The sequence below is a fragment of the Nomascus leucogenys genome, chromosome 4, assembly GCF_006542625.1.
Source record: "Nomascus leucogenys isolate Asia chromosome 4, Asia_NLE_v1, whole genome shotgun sequence".
NCBI classification, from domain to species: domain Eukaryota; kingdom Metazoa; phylum Chordata; class Mammalia; order Primates; family Hylobatidae; genus Nomascus; species Nomascus leucogenys.
Window position 1 is genome coordinate 146366286 of NC_044384.1, and position 18942 is coordinate 146385227.

Consider the following 18942-nt stretch of genomic DNA (forward strand, 5'->3'; position numbering starts at 1 on the left):
TTAGTAGAGACGGGAATTCACTATGTTGGCCAGACTGGTCTTGAACTCCTGAACTCGTAATCTTCCCACCTCGGCCTCCCAAAGTGCTGGGATTATAGGCATGAGCCACCATGCCCGGCCTGCTTTTTTCTTTTTTTCTTTTTTTTTTTTTTAAATATGTTGTACCACTTCATATTATGAAGTGGTATAGCAAAGATACAACAATATATTCTCCTTTCTTTTTACCCAACCTCTGTGGTATTTCTGTCATTTCTGTCACTTCTACATATGTTAGAAACCTAAAATATGTATTATTTGGCTTTAAACAGCTAATAATCTTTTAAACAGATTTTTAAAATAAAATATATTTTATAATTCCCCATACGGGTATCATTCCTGGTGCTTGGCATTCCTTACTATGCTATTTCCTTCAGCTGGAGTAAGTCATTTTAATATTCCTTCTGGTATAAGCCTGCTAGTGATGGACTTTTAGTTTTCACATGTCTCAACTTGTTTCTTTACCCTCTGATTTCGCAAAATATTTTTGCCGTATGAATTTATTTAGATTGACGGTTGTTTTGCTTATTCATTATTTCTGTACTTTCTAAAAGTTGCTGAATCTCTCCTTGATTTCATTGTTTCTGAAGAGGCATCAACTGGCCCCTTTATCTTTGTCTCTGTAAACAGAACCTTACCCCTACCTGCACTACTACGGATGCTTTGAAGATTTTTTCTTCATTGCTGTATTTAGGCAACTTGATTTTGACATGTGTGATATGGTGCTCTTCATGTTCTTTGCATTTTGCACTTAGTGAACTTTTTGTATTTATGAGTTCACTGTTTTCGTAAATTTTGAAGTTTTTAGGTAATCGGTTTTTTTTTTTTTTTTTTTTTTTTTTCTGTCCCTCTTTGTGTTCCCTGCCTTCACTGACTTTAGTTACACACATGTCTGCTTGGAGGTATCATAAAGTTCATTGATTCTCTGTGCTCTTACTTTTGCTTTTTTTTTTTTAGAAATCTTTCTTTTTTCTTTTATGTTTCATTTTAAATACTTGCTATCTCTACATGTTCATTAATGTTACCTTCTGCTGTATCTATTCTACCTTGTAACATCAATTGATTTTTGAATCTCAGATGGTTTTAACTCTAGATGTTCAAACTGGATTTTGTTTTTGTTTTTTTAACAATTTCCCTGTCTCAAAATAACATGTTCCATCATCACCTGATTGAGAACATGGCATATAATTCTAATAACAGTTTTAATGTTGGTGTTCACTGATTCAAAATTTTGTTTTATTTCTGGCTAATTTTTCATTGATTGAGTTTTCTTCTTATGGATATCTTCTTACATTTTTGCATGCTTAGTACTTTTTGACTGGATGCCAGACGCTGTGAATCTCACTTTGACAGGTGCTGAATATTTTTGTATTCCCATAAATATTCTTGAACATTCTTTCACTGGGGTTTGGTTGAGTATTTTTGGAACGGTTTGATCCTTACACTACTTTTTAAGGCTGGATGTAGGTTGAGGCACAAAAGATGTTGCTTCTTTCTTAGTAGTAAGCTTGATTTGCATTTAAGAATTCTTGTCATAGTTTTGCGAAAATTTATATATGGATTAATTCTTCTAGTGTTTAAAATGGCAAAGGCCCGGCCGGGCGCAGTGGGTCAAGCCTGTAATCCCAGCACTTTGGGAGGCTGAGGTGGGCAGATCACAAGGTCAGGAGATGGAGACCATCCTGGCTAACACGGTGAAACCCCATCTCTACTAAAAATACAAAAAAAATTAGCCGGGTGTGGTGGTGGGTGCCTGTAGTCCCAGCTACTCGGGAGGCTGAGGCAGGAGAATGGCATGAACCCGGGAGGCGGAGCTTGCAGTGAGCCGAGATGGCGCCACTGCACTCCAGCCTGGGCGACAGAGTGAGACTCCGTTTCAAAAAAAATTAAAAAAATAAAAAAATAAAAAGAGAAACAAAGAAAATTTGGGACGTGAGGATTAACTAGTGAAGTCAAAATGTAAGACCATAAGATTATTTCATAATTCACACTAGCAAATATGCATCATGCTTCTCAAAAGCCATTTGCATAGTCAAAATCATTTTGCAACAGCATTTTTATTTTCTCAATTGTCTAGAGCTTCTAATGTCTTTCACATGTTATTCAAAATCTTTTGAAAATCCAGTCTGTATGTTCTATATCCATTTGCCAACTAGTCAGTGACCTTGTTTTTGACTCTGCTGCAGTTTCTCCTGTTTCTGCTATTATATGAGTTTGCCTTGAGAGCTTGAAACATGTTTTTAAAACTTCTTTATAGTTGTGCCCTCAGTTCTACCTAAGAAAACATTGTAAGTCTCCCCAATCCATATATCCCTGTTATTATAACAAAGCTCCATTGTGAACCCTGTAGATCTAGTCACACTTTATCATCATCTCATTTGATGTTAGCCACATTTTCACATGAAAGAGTTTTTGCCATGCTGGCAAGTACAGATTCTGAATCCATCATTATATGCAAGCTCTACCACCAATTCTTAACAGTTACGTGTCATGGAAGTTACTTGATCTCCCTGCAGCATGTTTTTGTTTGTTTGTTTGTTTGAACTGGGCATAATAATAGTACTTACTGATAGACACTCTTGATCTATATAAACTAATTGGAACAGTGTGTAGCACATGGTGTGTGTTGTACAAGCATTTCCGGTTATTATAATAAAGCAGAAATAATGAAGTAGAATTAATATTGCTAAATAAAAAACTAGGATGTCCTTCTCCTTGACTTCCATTACAACTATGCTAGTGTTTTAATAATAGCCTTGACTCTGATACCCTTTAAAAATGTTGTTTCTGAAATTGGGATATGTTAAAATCTCTGTACACTTTGAAAATTGTATTATTTCCCTAATGTTTCCGTGGTGTTTTAGAATTGGGAAAATAAATTTAAAAGTCCTGACATGTATGGAGCACTTAACCTGTACCGAGTGCCCTGATGTTTTATTTGTGATCTCTTTTTACAATTTTCTATAATAAACCCATGAGGAAGCTTTACTTTTCATTCCCCTTTTTAAAATGTGGAAACTAAGATCTAAGTAATTTGTCTAACGTTACAAAATCAGTTTCTGGAGCAGAAACCCAAATCCATCTGATGCCAGATCTGATGACTGTAACTCACTGTGCCGTATACTTTTCTATAAATGCTGGCCACAGCGACTTCCCCCACATCAATGTATCTTTCTTATTTGGCCAAATCTTGCCCTTTTCCACCTTTAAGCATATTTACAGCTCACTTCCTCATTGAGTTCTTCTCAGCCAGTTGCTATTACCTCCCGTAGTAATGCTTTCTATGAGGTCCTTCTCTTTCATTGTCATTCCTCATCCTGGAGAATGAGACTTTTTGAAAGTAGAAGGCGTTCAATGACTGCCACCTCCTGGGAGGTCCTCATTGCTTTTGTCATAAATGCTTTCTCAGCACCTTCCTCTTTTACAGATTGGCCCGCATTCAGAGAGCCAGTAAAGAGAAGAAATGTCAGGTTTCAAGACCTGAAAATCTGATTTTGTAATGTGATCCTGAAAATTATATAACCAGGTTTTTCTAATCCTTCCCAAAGCCAGGAGAGAGAGTGGGGTGAAGAGCTTTCAGCAGCAAATAGTCCAAAGCAAACACATTTAATATCGGTTTACATAGCAAGTGCATATTATGAAGGAATTTGGAGTTATATTTCCTTAAGCTACCAGGACAATACTACAGAGGCAAAGTGTAAAGAAATGGCAGAAACTCTAAGGGACCCAGATTCCAAATGAATGTGCCTCATGAAAGTCCACTGATGGTACACATGCTGCTAAAAATGCTGCTGTTCCTTTGATGAATTTCAAACTTCTTTTCGATACCCTTGTCCCATGTAGTAATGAATATTGATGTTGTATTTTATTGTAGTATGATGCTTTCACTTTTCCTTTGGAAAGATATTTAATATGACATCCACTTCATCACTGTAACAGCTGGGTTAAAGGTTTGATGTGATAGCCCAATTAAGTCACTGAATTGTGACCATATGTACTTGCCAGATTAAGTGTTACGGAGGGAATTTTCGTGTGCGTATTTAGAATGGCAGCCTATGTTTCAAGTTTCAAGCCCTGGTGTACAAACTTGGCTTCATGAGGTCTGCTGGAAACCTGCCATGAGAGGAAAGAACTGTGCCCAGAGCTCTTTCAAGAAATCCTTTCACATTACCAAATGTCTGCGTTGGGCGCAGAATTCCCATCACCTCAATAAGTATTGCTTTCTTGAAGCATCTATGGGAAAGAGTGCAAATGGCTCAGGAAATAAATAAAGAAAATTAAAAGTAGAGTTTATGTCAACTCAATAAGTATTTACTAAATTCTTCATGTGTATACATTACTTGTGGGAGTCACAAAGGGACATGAATAATCTTCAGGCAAACTGGTTAAAAATTTAGTTAAAATGAAATTGGCAGAAATGACATTGGGTTGAATTTACTTGCTTTTAAATTAGTTTTTCTCAAACAGTGAATTATCATATTTTGGCATATTTTGTGTATGCATCTTAAATCTTTCCATAGACCTACAAACAATTCCATCAGTATTTTACAATTTACAACTTTCTTGATTTTTGAATAAAATTGCTGATGGATTTATAATACTATGTCCATTTTGCATTTGTTAGTGTTTGCAACTAGAAGAAAATATTCTACTTTATTCTTAATTATTTGTATTTATTCGTTCACATTGTTCCCATTAAAATTTTTACAAAAACTTATTAAAAAGAAAATTTGTGGAAGATAAAAATCCCCAATCTCTAAATCATAAATATATAACTTTGTGTCACCAATCATTGACTTTAAACCTTAAATGGTAGATTTAATCATTTTATCCCATTTGCTAAGTTATTTTGCTTCCAAAATCCTTAAATTAATTTTAGGCTTCTGATACTTATTTATACTTTTTGCCAAGTGTGGAAATAAAGTGACTAAAATTATACATTATTTATTGATTCATTGTTTCTAAAATAACATTTTGTCCAACTGAATTTTGGAAAATGTTTTTTCCTATTCCCACTAATCTTATGAGCTATGTGAATTTTAGTTGTTGTATATATGTATAGGAGAATATATGATCTACTTTATAATATATTAATATTTATGTACAAAGATAAAAAGATTCAGTTTCAACCTGGAATGATTCAAGGCCCTCAGAACTATTAACGGCTGTTTACAATAAAATCTGATAGAGTCATAAAGAACAGATATTTGTAGACCTGTTATCTCATTCAATCTTCACACCTTCGCCTGTAAAATAAATACTGATGGGAAAACATTTTCAGTAGATAAGCAGAGCTGATAAATGTAAAAGAAGAGACCTAAAGGCCATTCTCCTTTCCATTACAAGCCTTGTCAGCTGAAAAACAGCACATTGCAAAGACTGTGTCTGATTTGTGTTTTTCAAATTCTTGTAAAATTAAGTGTCAAGATGTTAAGGTAAAGACAAAAATCTGTAGACAAGAGAAAAAAGCAAACCATCAAGGTGGTCTAAGATGCCCCAGAAATAGAGATCCTGTTTATCCTCTATAATGCCGCTGGGCTGTTGCGTGGAGCTGATGGCCACTGCTATTCCACCAAGTGCTCACTTCATGTGTTCGGCAGGTTCTTGGAAAATGTGGCTCTCAGCAAAACAACATATGACGAGACCAATTTTCCCACAGGCTAATTGATATAGACAAAAGTAAAGTTCGTGTGTCATATTACTCATCATACAAAACATCACCAAAATTCTAAATATTAAAGATCAAAACACTTCTAATATTAAACACTGACATAGATGTGAGCTATACATTCACTTAAGAAAGATGAATAAAAACAAGTAAAATAATTTATCCAATTATTTCAGTTTGGGGTTGTGGGTGGCCAGAGCCGTCTCAGCAGCTCAGGGTGCCAGGTGGTCACCAGCCCTGGACAGGACACCCTCCCATGGCAGGGTCACACACACACAGACACCACACTCACCCACACTGGGACCCAGGGCACATGCCAGTGAACCTAACATGCAAACATGCATATCTTTGGGACATGGAGGAAACTGGACATACCTCATGCAGACGTGGAAAGAACGGACAGTGGCCCTGGTCAGGAATCTATTTTTCTCCGTGTTATAATGAAATAGTGGTGCTGGCAACAGTGCTATTTGAGGACCTGCTGTAAAATAAAAGCCTGCAACTGCACCTGGAAAAGGATCCTTTACGTCAGATACAATGAGAAATGCAATTTCATCAGAAGAACAGGCATGCTCTCCAGTGATGTCTAGATTTTTCTTTGACATCCGCTACTTCTAACGTCTGCCTTAATTTTTCCCGATTAAAAATACCTTCCCTAAGTTGATGAAATTGAACGGAATAAATATTTTTCATATTCAGCTTTATGGGAGTAGCTGTTGGAAGTTTGAAGAGATAGGTGTTCACAAGTATTTCTTTTCAGAAAGCTTGTTGGGGAGACTCTTGTATTCATTAATGATATTTTTCCTTCAAAAATATGTAAGTCAGTACGTTTCTACACTGCTGGAAAATACCATCGCATGGTACAATGGTAACAATTTTGGAGGGCTCCAGTTCTCTTTAAATTTAGTAAATATGCTGTAGATAATAAAGCGTGAGTTTTGACCATTACAACAGCATCTTGAGATATGTTGCATGCAGTCATGCGTCACTTAACAACTGGGATGCATTCCGAGAACTGCATCCTTAGGCGATTTTGTTCCCGTGCAAACATCACAGAGTGCACTTACACAAACCCAAGATTTGCGGCCTCCTACACACCTAGAATGTATGGTGTAGCCTACTGCTCCTAGAGTACAAACCTGTACACCATGTGGCTGTACTGAATACTGTAGCCAACTGTAACGTAATGGTAGGTATATGCATCTCTAAACATAGAAAAGGTACAATAATAAAACAGTATTAAAAATAAAAAAAGTTACACTCATATAGGACACTCACTTGAATAGAGCTTGTGGGGCTGGAAGTTGCTCTGGGTGAGTCCGTGTGTGAGTGAGGGGTGAATGTGAAGACCTAGGACAGGACTGTGTATGACTGTAGGCTTCATAAACACTGTACCCTTAGAGTACACTAAATGTACAAAAACACATTTTTCTTTTTCAATCATAAATTAAGCTCACTATAACCTTACTTCATAAACTTCTTTTTCATTTTTAAGCATTTGACTCTTCTGTAATAATATTTAACTGAAAACACATTTACATTGTTATTCCGTAAGATTTTCTGTATTTAAAATTTCTTTATATATTTTTACTTTTTAAACTGTATTCATTAAAAATTAAGACACAGACACACACACTAGCCTAGGCCTGCACAGAGTCATCTCTTCCACCTTCACATCTTGTCCCACCACAAGGTCTTTGGGGAAGGACAGGTATGGAGCTTTCATCTCCTAGGATAATAATGCCTTCTTCTGGAATCCTTCCTGAAGGACCTGACTAAGGTTGTTTTACAGTTAAATCATTATTATTTTTTTAGTAGAAGAAGCACACTCTGAAATAATGATAAAAAGTATAGTCAATACAAAAACCAGTAACAATTGTTCATTATTATCATCAAGCATAAGTAGTGAACCTAATTGTATGTGCTAAACATTTGTATGACTGGCTGCTTAGGTGGTTTGTTCACACCGGCGTCACCACAAACATGTGCGTCATAGCTGGCACTACGACATGATGGCGACATCAGTAGGCCATCATCTCCTGGGACCGATATTGTGTATGAGTCCTATCATTGAGCTGTCGTTAGGCAGCGCACAACCATATATTACTGTAGAATGTTCGGTTCATCTTTCTGCACGATAATCATTTGCATTATTCATACCAAAGTTAATTGAAAAAATAATTTCAGGCCCTTTTAACAGAGAAAACGTATGGAAGAGTCGTGCAGACTAAGTTCCATTTCCACAGTGGTTCATTTGGATTTTCCATGCATGAAAATGACTGGTCATTGTGGTTATCTTTAGCAGATTTATTTGATAGATTTCCATTGATAACCTTGTCTTTGGGGAACAATTATCTGGACACCTTCTTTTGGAAAATGTGTGCCTTCTAAGAAGAATTAGCAGTAGCACTTAAAAATAATAATAATGACCCTAAGAAGACATGGTGATTTATTTTAAATATTCCGGGACATTAAAGAAAAACATCAAAAAGCTTTTTGTCCACACATTTACTTTTTTTAATCCCTCTCTTTCTCACTCTTCACATTTACGGTGGCTATTCAGACTGTGTCTTTGACTGTAAGAGCTCTCGGCTCAGCCGATGGACAAGGCATTCTGAGTCATAAGTTGAAGGGCTGCCCTGATAAAATGGAAAGTTTTTCTTCCTTATAAATGTCACTTTTAATGTACTATGAACAGCACACATTTTTGCTTTAAGGATAGTGAATGTGGAATTAAATACAGAATTTTCTTATTAAAAAAGAAAAAAATGATTTTAGACAATATTGAACTATTTTCTGTTGTGTTTTTAAACAGATTTCTGTAGACTGCTCTCAGAAATTATTTCCTAAAAACTAGAACTGAATACACTTTGACTATGTAAATAGAGATTTCATAAACATGTCAATAATATTCAGTATCTAAACAGTAGTATTTATTTCCTAAGTATTTCTACATAGCTCAGTTTGTACTTAAGTAATATCATGTTAAATAAAAATACTTTTAGAAATATCTGATTCGTTTCCCATATTCTAAAAATGTTCTATATGTTTCTCAGTTTAAAAACTAATAAAACAGAAAATATTGTTCTACATTATACCAATACATTAAAATACACCCCCATGCCAATGCAAAGACAATGGATGCAGACACAAAATAGTTTCTGTTCAATTGGAAATACGTTTTTATTTGAAAATCTTTGTATTTCCCTACTAGTAAGTTTCATAGCTTATTTGAATATTAAATAGTAGCAGCTAATTTACTGATGGCACACGAAATTTAAACCATAGATATGGAGACAGTAGCCACCAAGGATGAATTTCATCCGTTCAACTGAACGATGCACCAGTTCAGTTCAAAATCATGTTCTATGAGTATGGAATGGAGTTGCAAGTCGATTGATTTAGATACAGAATCATATCAAGGAAAAAGTGAGAGGATCAAAAAGAACAGAATCAATACCCCATTACTGAAATTGTCAATGAAAAGAGTCAAACTCTGTAAAATATTTGAAGAGATTTATTCTGAGCCAAATGGGAGTGAGCAGTGGCCCATGACGCAGCCCTCAGGAGGTCCTGAGAAGAAGTGCTCAAGGGGATTGAGCCACACCTCAGTTTTAAACCTTGCAGGGAGACATAAGACATCAATCAATACTCATTAGATGTACGTTGGTTTGGTGTGGAAAGGCAGGACAACTGGAAGTGGGAGCTTCCAGGTCATAGGTAGAATCAAAGTTTTTTTTGTTGTTGTTATTTTGTTTTTTGAGATGAAGTCTTTCTCTCTTGCCCAGGCTGGAGTGCAGTGGTGCGATCTCGGCTCATTGCAAGCTCCACCTCCCGGGTTCATGCCATTCTCCTGCCTCACCCTCCCGAGTAGCTGGGACTACAGGCACCCGCCACCATGCCTGGCTAATTTTTTTTTTGTATTTTTAGTAGAGACGGGGTTTCACCTTGTTAGCCAGGATGGTCTCCATCTCCTGACCTCACGAGCCTCGTGCCTCAGCCTCCCAAAATGCTGGGGCTACAGGTGTGAGCCACCGTGCCTGGCCAGGTTTTTTTATTTTTTCATATTGGAAATTAATTGAAAGAGTTAAGTTATTGTCTAAAGACATGGAATCAATAGAAAGGAATGTCTGTGTTAGAAGAAAGGGTTGTAGAGACCAATGTTTTTGTCATGCGTACAAAGCCTCCAGGTGGCAGGCTTCCGAAAACAGATTGTCAATGTTTCTTATCAGAATTGAGGAGCCTGTTCTATCAGTAATTCCAACAGGGAAGAGAGTATGATGAGGCATGTCTGGCGGCCCCATCCCACCATGGCCTGACCTAGTTTTTCAGATTAACTTTGGAATCACCCTGGCTGAGAGGGTGTGTCCATTCAGATGGTTGATAGGCTTTGAATTTTATTCTTGGTTTACAAAATGCAAGTGAATTCAGTATTTGTGTTGTCAAAACTTAACACTGAAATTTACTTTTGAATCAGACGCTATAAACGCACAGAGCCTGGCTGCTGGCCTGGAATATAGTAGTGGAACCTTTTTTTATACGTTGATGGATCAATGCATGGGATTTCTAATTTATTATTTAATTGCTTATCCATCAAATGTTGATTGGGCATTGGGTAATGTTGTGTAACAGACACCGTACTGGTCCTGGAAGCATAAAAAAAAATAGGGTATGAGTATTCACTCTTGAAGTATTTCTGATGCCACTGTTTTAGATTTCTATAGTCTACTGTGTCTGGTTGTTAACAGTGACATCTGGTTGCTCACTGTAGGAGTAAGTAGAATTTCACGACTAGAAAAATATAATCCAGACATTATCTGGAACACTGAATAAAAGCAGGACTGTATTTTTCTCTCTTAACAAAATGCATTTATTTACAGTTTATGATGTTTATAAAAGTGTTAGACTGCAGATATTCTAAAAACAGAAGATGTTTTCTCAGTTTAGTTTTTAGGAACAATTAATATTTTTCTGATGCTAGAGATTTTCTCATTTTAATAATTCAAAAATAGTGTCTGTTTTCTGTTATAAGTGGCTCTGCATAGAAAATTTAACTTGTTTTTTCTCCTTTCTTTTCTCTTTCCAATAGTTTTACCTAGCCACACTTGTGGAAATCCTGGAGAAATCCTGAAAGGAGTTCTCCATGGAACGAGGTTCAACATAGGAGACAAAATCCGGTACAGCTGCCTCTCTGGCTACATCTTGGAAGGCCACGCCGTCCTGACCTGCATCGTCAGCCCAGGAAATGGTGCATCGTGGGACTTCCCAGCTCCCTTTTGCAGAGGTACAGTGCTACAAGGGGGCTGATGGGCAGACTCGAGGGCAGTACAATGGCTTTGCAGGTGCTTTTATAAAAGTTTCCACTTAAATGAAAAGAGGACATGTTTGGCTGACTGTTACTATGTCAGCTCATTCTGCTCCTGAAAGCAATATTACATGTTATTACTATGTAAGAAATAACACGTAATGTGTAACACCATTTAATATTATGTGTTATTAGTATGTAAGTAATAACATGTAATATGTAATAATATATAATATTACATGTTATAATATGAAAGAAATCATGATTGGACCATGTAAAGTCAATAGCAAGTTTATGACTTGTGATATGGTTTGGCTGTGTCCTCACCCAAACCTCATCTTGAACTGTAGTTCCCACAGTTCCCACATGTTGTGGGAGGAACCTGGTGGAAGGTAATTGAATCACGGGGGCAGGTGTTTCCTGCAGCATTCTCATCATTGCACATAAGTCTCATGAGATCTGATGGTTTTAAAAAGAGGAGTTCCACTGCACAAGCTCTCTCTTTGCCTGCTGCCAGGCATGTAAGACGTGACTTACTCCTCCTTGCCTTCTACTATGATTCTGAGGCTTCTCCAGCCACTTGGGACTGTAAGTCTATTAAACTTCTTTCTTTTGTAAATTGCCCAGGCTCAGGTATGTCTTTATCAGCAGTGTGAAAATGAACTAATACAACAGATTGGTACCAGGAGTGGGGTACTCCTGAAAAGATACCAAAAGCTGTGGAAGCGACTTTGGAAATGGATAACAGGCAGAGTTTAGAACAGTTTGGAGGACTCAGAAGAAGATAGGAAAATGTGGGAAATTTTGGAACTCTCTAGAGACTTGGTTGAATAGCTTTGACCAAAATGTTGATAATGATATGGACAATGAAATCCTGGCTGAGGTGGTCTCAGATGGAGATGAGAAACTTGTTCATAACTGGACCAAAGGTGACTCTTGTTAGGTTTTAGCAAAGAGACTGATGGCATTTTGCCCCTGCCGTAGAGAGTTGTGGAACTTTGAAGTTGAGAGAGATGATTTGGGGTATCTGGTGGAAGAAATTTCTAAGTAGCAAAGCATTCAAGAGGTGACTTGGGTGCTGTAAAGCTTTCAGTTTTATAAGGGAAGCAAAGCATAAAAGTTCATGAACTTTGCAGCTTGACAATGTGATAGAAAAGAAAATCCCATTTTCCAAAGAGGAATTCAAGCCAACTGCAGAAATTTTTATAAGTAACAAGAAGCCAATTGTTAATCCCCAAGACCATGGGGAAAATGTCTCCAGGGCATGTCAGAGGTCTTCACAGTAACCCTTCCCATCACAGGCCTGGAGGTCTAGGAGAATAAAAGTGGTTTTCAGGGCCAGGCCAAGGGTCCCCATGCTGTGTGCAGCCTCCAGACTTGGTGCCCCGCATCTCAGCTGTTCCAACTGTGACTGAAAGGGGCAACATAAAGCTCAGGCTGTGGCTTCAGAAGGTGTAAGCCTCAAGCCTTGGCAGCTTCCACATGGTGTTGAGCCTGCGAATGTGTAGAAGTCAACAACTTGGGTTTGGGAACCTTTGCCTAGATTTCAGAGGATGTATAGAAATTCCTAGATGTCCAGATTGAAGTTTGCTATGAGTGGGGGCCCTCATGGGGAACCTTTGCTAGGGCAGTACAGGAGGGAAATGTGGGGTCAGAGCTCCCCCACAGAGTCCCTACTTGGGCACTGCCTAGTTGAGCTGTGAGAAGGCCACCATCCTTCAGACGCCAGAATGGTAGGTCCACTGACACCTTGCATCATGCACCTGAAAAAGCTGCAAACACTTAACACCAGCCCATGAAAGCATCCAGGAGGGAAGCTGTACTCTTCCAAGCCACAGGGGTAGAGCTGCCCAAGACTGTGGGAACTCACCTCGTGCATTAGCATGACCTGGATGTGAGGCACAAAGTCAAAGGAAATCATTTTGGAGCTTTAAGATTTGACTGCCCCACTGGATTTTGTACTTGCATAGGGCAAGTAGACCCTTTGTTTTGACCAATTTCTCCCATTTTTGAATGGCTGTATTCTCCCAATTCCTGTACCTGCATTTGTCTAGGAAGTAACTAGCTTGCATTTTATTATACAGGCTCATAGGAGGAAGAGACTTGCCTTGTCTCAGGTAAGACTTTGGAAGGTAGACTTTTGAGTTAATGCTGAAATAAGTTAAGACTCTGGGGGACTTTTGGGAAGGCATGGTTGGTTTTGAAATGTGAGGACATGAGATTTGGGTGGGTCCAGGAGTGAAATGATATGGTTTGGCTGTGTCCCTACCAAAATCTCATCTTGAATTGCAACGCCCACATTTCTCATATCTTGTGGGAGGAAGCCAGTGGGAGGTAATTGAATCATGGAGGCAGTTCTTTCCCGTGCTGTTCTTGTGATAGTGAATAAGTCTCTCAAGGTCTGATGGTTTTAGAAATGGGAGTTTCCCTGCACATGCTGACTTTGCCTGCTGCTATCCATGTTAGACGTGGCTTGGTCCTCCTTGCCTTCTACCATGATTGTGAGGCTTCCCCAGCCATATAGACCTCTATGTCCGTTAAACCTCTTTCTTTTGTAAATTGCGCAGTCTTGGGTGTGCATTATCACCAGCATGAAAACAGACTAATACAACTTGTTATTATATCCCTCAAATATCCAAAATTGTTTTCATCCTATTTTTCAATCTTTATGTATTTCTGCCTGTTTTCATCACGTCTCGTTGTAGGATTCAAAGATATGATGCCAATGTTTATGTCCTTCTAGCCCTGTTGCCTCCTTTTTATCTTTTTTGTTAAAAATTACAAACACTCCTTGGCCATTTAATGTGTATATTTTAAGAACTCTTTCAACACTCTCAGGCTTCTCAGATAAGGTGATTGTAAGTTAGTGCCCTCTTCCAAGTGCCATTGTGACTTTTCAGAGCAAGATGAGAATTTCGTTACCTGGCACACTGCTATTTTTACATTTTCCAAAAATATTATTTTACTGTTCCAATGACTTTAGAAAAGAGCATACTTCAACTCTTACGTTTTGACTTTCCTAAGAAAAACTCATCTTTTGAGTACAAAATCAAAAGCATAGCTAACATTTATTGAGGTCTTAATGAGATGCCAGAAAATGTGCTAAACACTTCGCATGGATTATACCATTTAACTCTCACAACAAGCCACTAATGTAACAATTATTAACGCTCATTTAAAAGGTAAAGAAATAGAGTTTTAATTTCCAAAAGGTTCCAGAGATAGTAAATGTTAAGACCCAAACACAAGTCTGGCTTTTAATCTGGGCTTGTAAGCATGCCAGTTCACAGCCTCCACTGCAAGTCATCATGTGACATTATATTATTTCCTTCAGTATGCTTTTATTTTATCCTTTGCTAGTTATTGCATATTTGCCTATTTTTTTCTTTTTCTGTGAAATGTTATAGTCTTATGAGATCTGCTTGATGCTTATTATATTCATAATGGCATATGACGGCGATGAGTACTACTACCAGCACCCCGCAAGCTAGTATGTATTGTCCACTTATTGTAAGCCAGGCACTCCTTTAGCAAATTTAATCTTCATAAACAGGCACTGTATTAAAGATTCATATTATAGGTGGGGAATCTGGACTTTATGTAGGAAAAGTGACTCACTCAAGGTATTCCTGCTAATGGATGTTAGAGTTGGGATTAATCATATTCAAATTATTCCTATGTCCTAGAGAAATTCATAAGATGACTACTTCCTATTCTAGATGCCCATTATGTTTTCTAAAATACTCATTTTCTCTTCACGTTCCTGAAATTTATTATGCCCATTTTCATTTTTTTCTTTTTATTAATTACTTTTCATCTTTATGTTGTTAAAACAGTGGTGGCCTCAAAATTTAAACCTATATCCCGTCTGCTTTCCACAGATTGTTCTCAACTAATTGATCTCACTTAAGAGCAGTGCCGCTGGGCATCCTAAATATATCCTTTCTTCTTCCTTATTTCCACCATTATTTCCATTACATTCTCACTCTCAAAAAAAAAAAAAAAATCAAAGTGACTCTGGCTTTGTTCTCTTTATTTATTTACTTTTTACTAGATCGTGTAGATCTCAAGTCATGCTCTTCGTTTCCTTTCAAAGTGTCTCGGCCTTACTTCCATTTCTACATTTACTGTACTATTTTAGTTATTTATGTCCCTTCTCAAACAGACTGGCTTCAAGTTTGTTCAATGGGCTGCCATGTCTAGAATGTCAGTTGTCATCTGTATTAGTCCATTATAATGCTACTCTGAAGAAATACCTGAGACTGGGTACTTTGTAAAGAAAAGAGGTTAATTCACTCACAGTTCTGCATGGCTACAGAGGCCTCAGGAAACATGCAATCATGATGGAAGGCACCTCTTCACAGGACAGCAGGAGAGAGAAGTACAGAGTGAAGGGTGAAAGACCCTTATAAAACCAACAGATCTCATGAGAACTCACCCACTGTCACAAGAACAGCATGGAGGACCCACCCCCATGATCTAATCACCTCCCACAAGGTCCCTCCCCAACACATGGGGATTAGGGAATTAGAATTCAGATTACAATTCAAGGTGAGATTTTCGATGGGGACACAGCCAAACCATATCATCATCCTACTTTCTACTCCTGACTCACTGTCTCCTAAGATCCATCTTCATCCTAACCTTTCTTTTGTCAGCCAAACTACTTTGGTGACTCAACAAGAATAAAGTACAAACCTTCAACATGGCTTCCTATATGCTCCTTACCTCGTCCTAACTAAATGGTGCAATTCTACCTGGTGTGTACCCAACATGAGTGTAAAGCTTTTTGCTCTACAAAGCTGTGTTTTTCTGTGGCCGACCTATCCTGGCTGCCCTGAGAACTATCTGCTTCTCTTCCAAGTTCTGTGTTCCTTGACATCATGTGGTTAGCTTGCTCTCTGTCATGGTGGGACTACACCATAAGAATTGGCAAACATTGTAAAGTAGGTTTTCAGTTTGTTTGTTTGTTTGTTGTTTGGTGTGGTTTTTAAAGAATTCGCTCAGCAGCATACTACACCATGCCAAATTCCAAACTTTTGCTCAGGTTTTTACACTGCCACAGTCTCCCTGTCATCTCTCTACAGCCATAAATCTTACTCATTTGTCAACTTCAAACTTAAGTCTAAATTTTGGTTTATCATTACAAGCCCTTCTTACAATTTCTTTAAGGAAAAAAAAGGCCCTTGGTCTCTCAGATAGCATTTATCTGATTGCTATTTTATATTTTGACATAATGTCTTAAAGGTGTTAGCGTGTAACTTCCCAGGAGATAAGATACCACCATTAAAACTGTGAGTGACAGTATCCTTAGTTCCTTGTGAGATTAAAATTTGGCCTAAGCCATGGGTATTTTCCTTCATTGTTTACTGCTTTTTTGCTCACATACCCTCCAGTGGTTTTCTTCTTAACTGGAGGATCTTTAAAATTTTCATAATCATATCTGTAGTCCAAGTTGACATAACAATCAGCTAAGTGTCTTTGCTATGTTGCCACCAATGTAGTAAATCCCGATGAGATCAGTGTGCTTTCATCACAGGAAACTTTCTTCTTCTATATTATAGATTATTAAATTTACATTTAAATTTTGCTTTTTTCAGTATGTGGTCTAGTATGACTTCAAAGTGCATTCAATTACATATTTTAACAAATTTGAATGATGCAGCACAGTTTCTCATAGATTTGGATAACTAGATTATAAAGAAAAAAATGATCTACTTCTTGTAAATGTGTAAATGTGACATATTTGTGAGAGATATAAATTTCAGCCATATGGAATGAGATAATTCACATGAATGAAATGAGTATATATTCTGCTCCCCCAAAGTTCTATTAATACTTATTTATTTGCAGGAATCGGTTGAAGAGTTAGTTTTGTTTTGTTTTTTATAGAGTTCCTAACAGTAGCATGACTGTCTGCTTCTACAGTGATCTTTTGCCAGGGTTATAAAAGTTTATAATTTATGCAAACTGGCAATATTATCCCTGAATAACGACACCTAAATGTATTATATATGTAGCCATGATCTTCTTTAAAGAAAAGGGTATAACTATATATTTAATTAATTGAAAATAGTTAACAGAATTAAATGAGAGGCCATTTGCTTAAAACTGTGTCCCTTAAACAGGGAACACGCATCACATTGACATCAAAAATGCGACCTCATAATTTATTTTTCTGGAGAGGTAATCTTTCAGCTATTCATTATTCTTGAGTCTTTCAACTTCAAATATCTGTATCTTTCTTAATTCACCTTATTCATTGTATATTATTGCCATGTTCTGCCAGTCTGAAAGAGGATTTACTGTTTCATTTCTTACAGGCATGATGTCTGTCTAGGGGAGAAATATGAAAAAAGAGAAGAAGCAACTAGATAGTTTCAGTGAAAAATGCTTTTGTCTCTTGATTTAAATGCCTTCTTAATTTGCTTTATGTTTCCCATACTTTATTATTGATTCATAAATTATTAAATAATAATGGTAGAGCCTAGGATAGATTATAAATTACTTTGAGTTCTAGAGTACTACAGGGAAATAGAGGATCAAATCCCAAACAAAGGTATTCTTCCTGATTGGAAAACATGAAAGATGGTCCACTGTCTGGATTTTGGATAGGGGCATACAAGAAGGTAGAAAGAAAGTAGGTAAATATTTGCATTCAGAAAATCCTCCTCCATGAGAAAGCTAACATCTGATCCAGAACAGGGAGGGGGGTGCATTTCTTCACAGGAGCTCACATCCGTGGGATATCTCAACATCTCTTGCGGCCCCTTCAGTGTCCGCTTTTACTCCATTGCTCCAATTCTGAATCTTATTTTTGTGAGTATTAGTCTGATCTTGCCCTGGCTGCCTAGCTCTATGTATGTAATCACCGAGGCATAAGGCCATTTGGACCCAGCCTGGCCTAGCCCAGCCCAGTCGTACTTCAGACAGAGATTCGTGCTCCCTCTCACCTGAACACCACCGTTTTACATGCTTTCATTTATTCTTTGATGGAGCACTTTGTTTTAGCAAACCTTACTTAAGAAAACAATTCTCAGCAGCATTGCAGGGCTGAGATCCCTGAAGTCATACTCTGGAAGCTCCCAGTCAGAAGCTGTCATAAACGACCTATGTTTATGTATGTCGCACTTCATAGAGCGGCCTGCAGTAGCATCCTATGTGCAACTCCAGTGAACCACCATGGGAAGGCATCCCGAAGTCACATTTATGCAATGGCTCCTTGGGAATATGCTGAGGCCCATAAATGTAAGATCCTGCTTGTACCTCAAAGAACCTTAAGAAATGGGCAGCGAAAATATAATTATTTCTGTAACAAGGGTGAAAAAATAGTCTCAGATTGACCTCCGATTTAAATTTCTGGCTTGGACCTTGTAACGAGTCAGCTGTAGTTTGGGTGGTCTCATCCCAACTTTACTAACATTTGAGTTAAGTAGCATATGAACATGGTTAAAGAATGTAATAATAAAGTTTTACCATGAAAAGAAAACTTGCATCAGCGTATCCATACTCTTATGACACAGAGTCAATAACATTTAACCATTTCTGGTTTTCTGTCATTATTGTCTTTTATCTAATGTGTTTACATTATTGTCTGTGCTTTATCCGTTGTGAACTTTCTCAACTGACACCTTGATATGAGTATTAATATGTTATATCACTTCTGTTTCCCATGTCTTTTTACTATCCATTATATTTATGAACTGGAATAATACAATTGATTCTTTATGCTGTATTTCTTTAATTTTTGGTAGCATCTCTTGTCTTTCCATTTAGTAAGATGTGAATATCCTTGCTTCTCCTCTTTCTAGTATATTTTCTCTCCTGTTTTCGTCTCTGTATTCTCTCAATTGCAGTAGAACCTTTGCAGTATCAAATATGTTAGCAATTATATTTTATTAAATAATAATAATGAAGTCGCTCTTAATGTATC

General features: G+C 37.4%; 1 protein-coding gene across 1 annotated transcript in view; it reads left to right on the forward strand.

Moving 5' to 3' along the window:
• CSMD1 (CUB and Sushi multiple domains 1) overlaps positions 1–18942 on the forward strand; it is a 2090842-nt gene that overhangs the window by 992834 nt on the left and 1079066 nt on the right. Inside the window, exon 4 of the mRNA XM_003271406.4 lies at positions 10794–10988. Coding sequence (XP_003271454.2) covers positions 10794–10988 — 195 coding nt within the window. The remainder of the gene's footprint in view (positions 1–10793; positions 10989–18942) is intronic.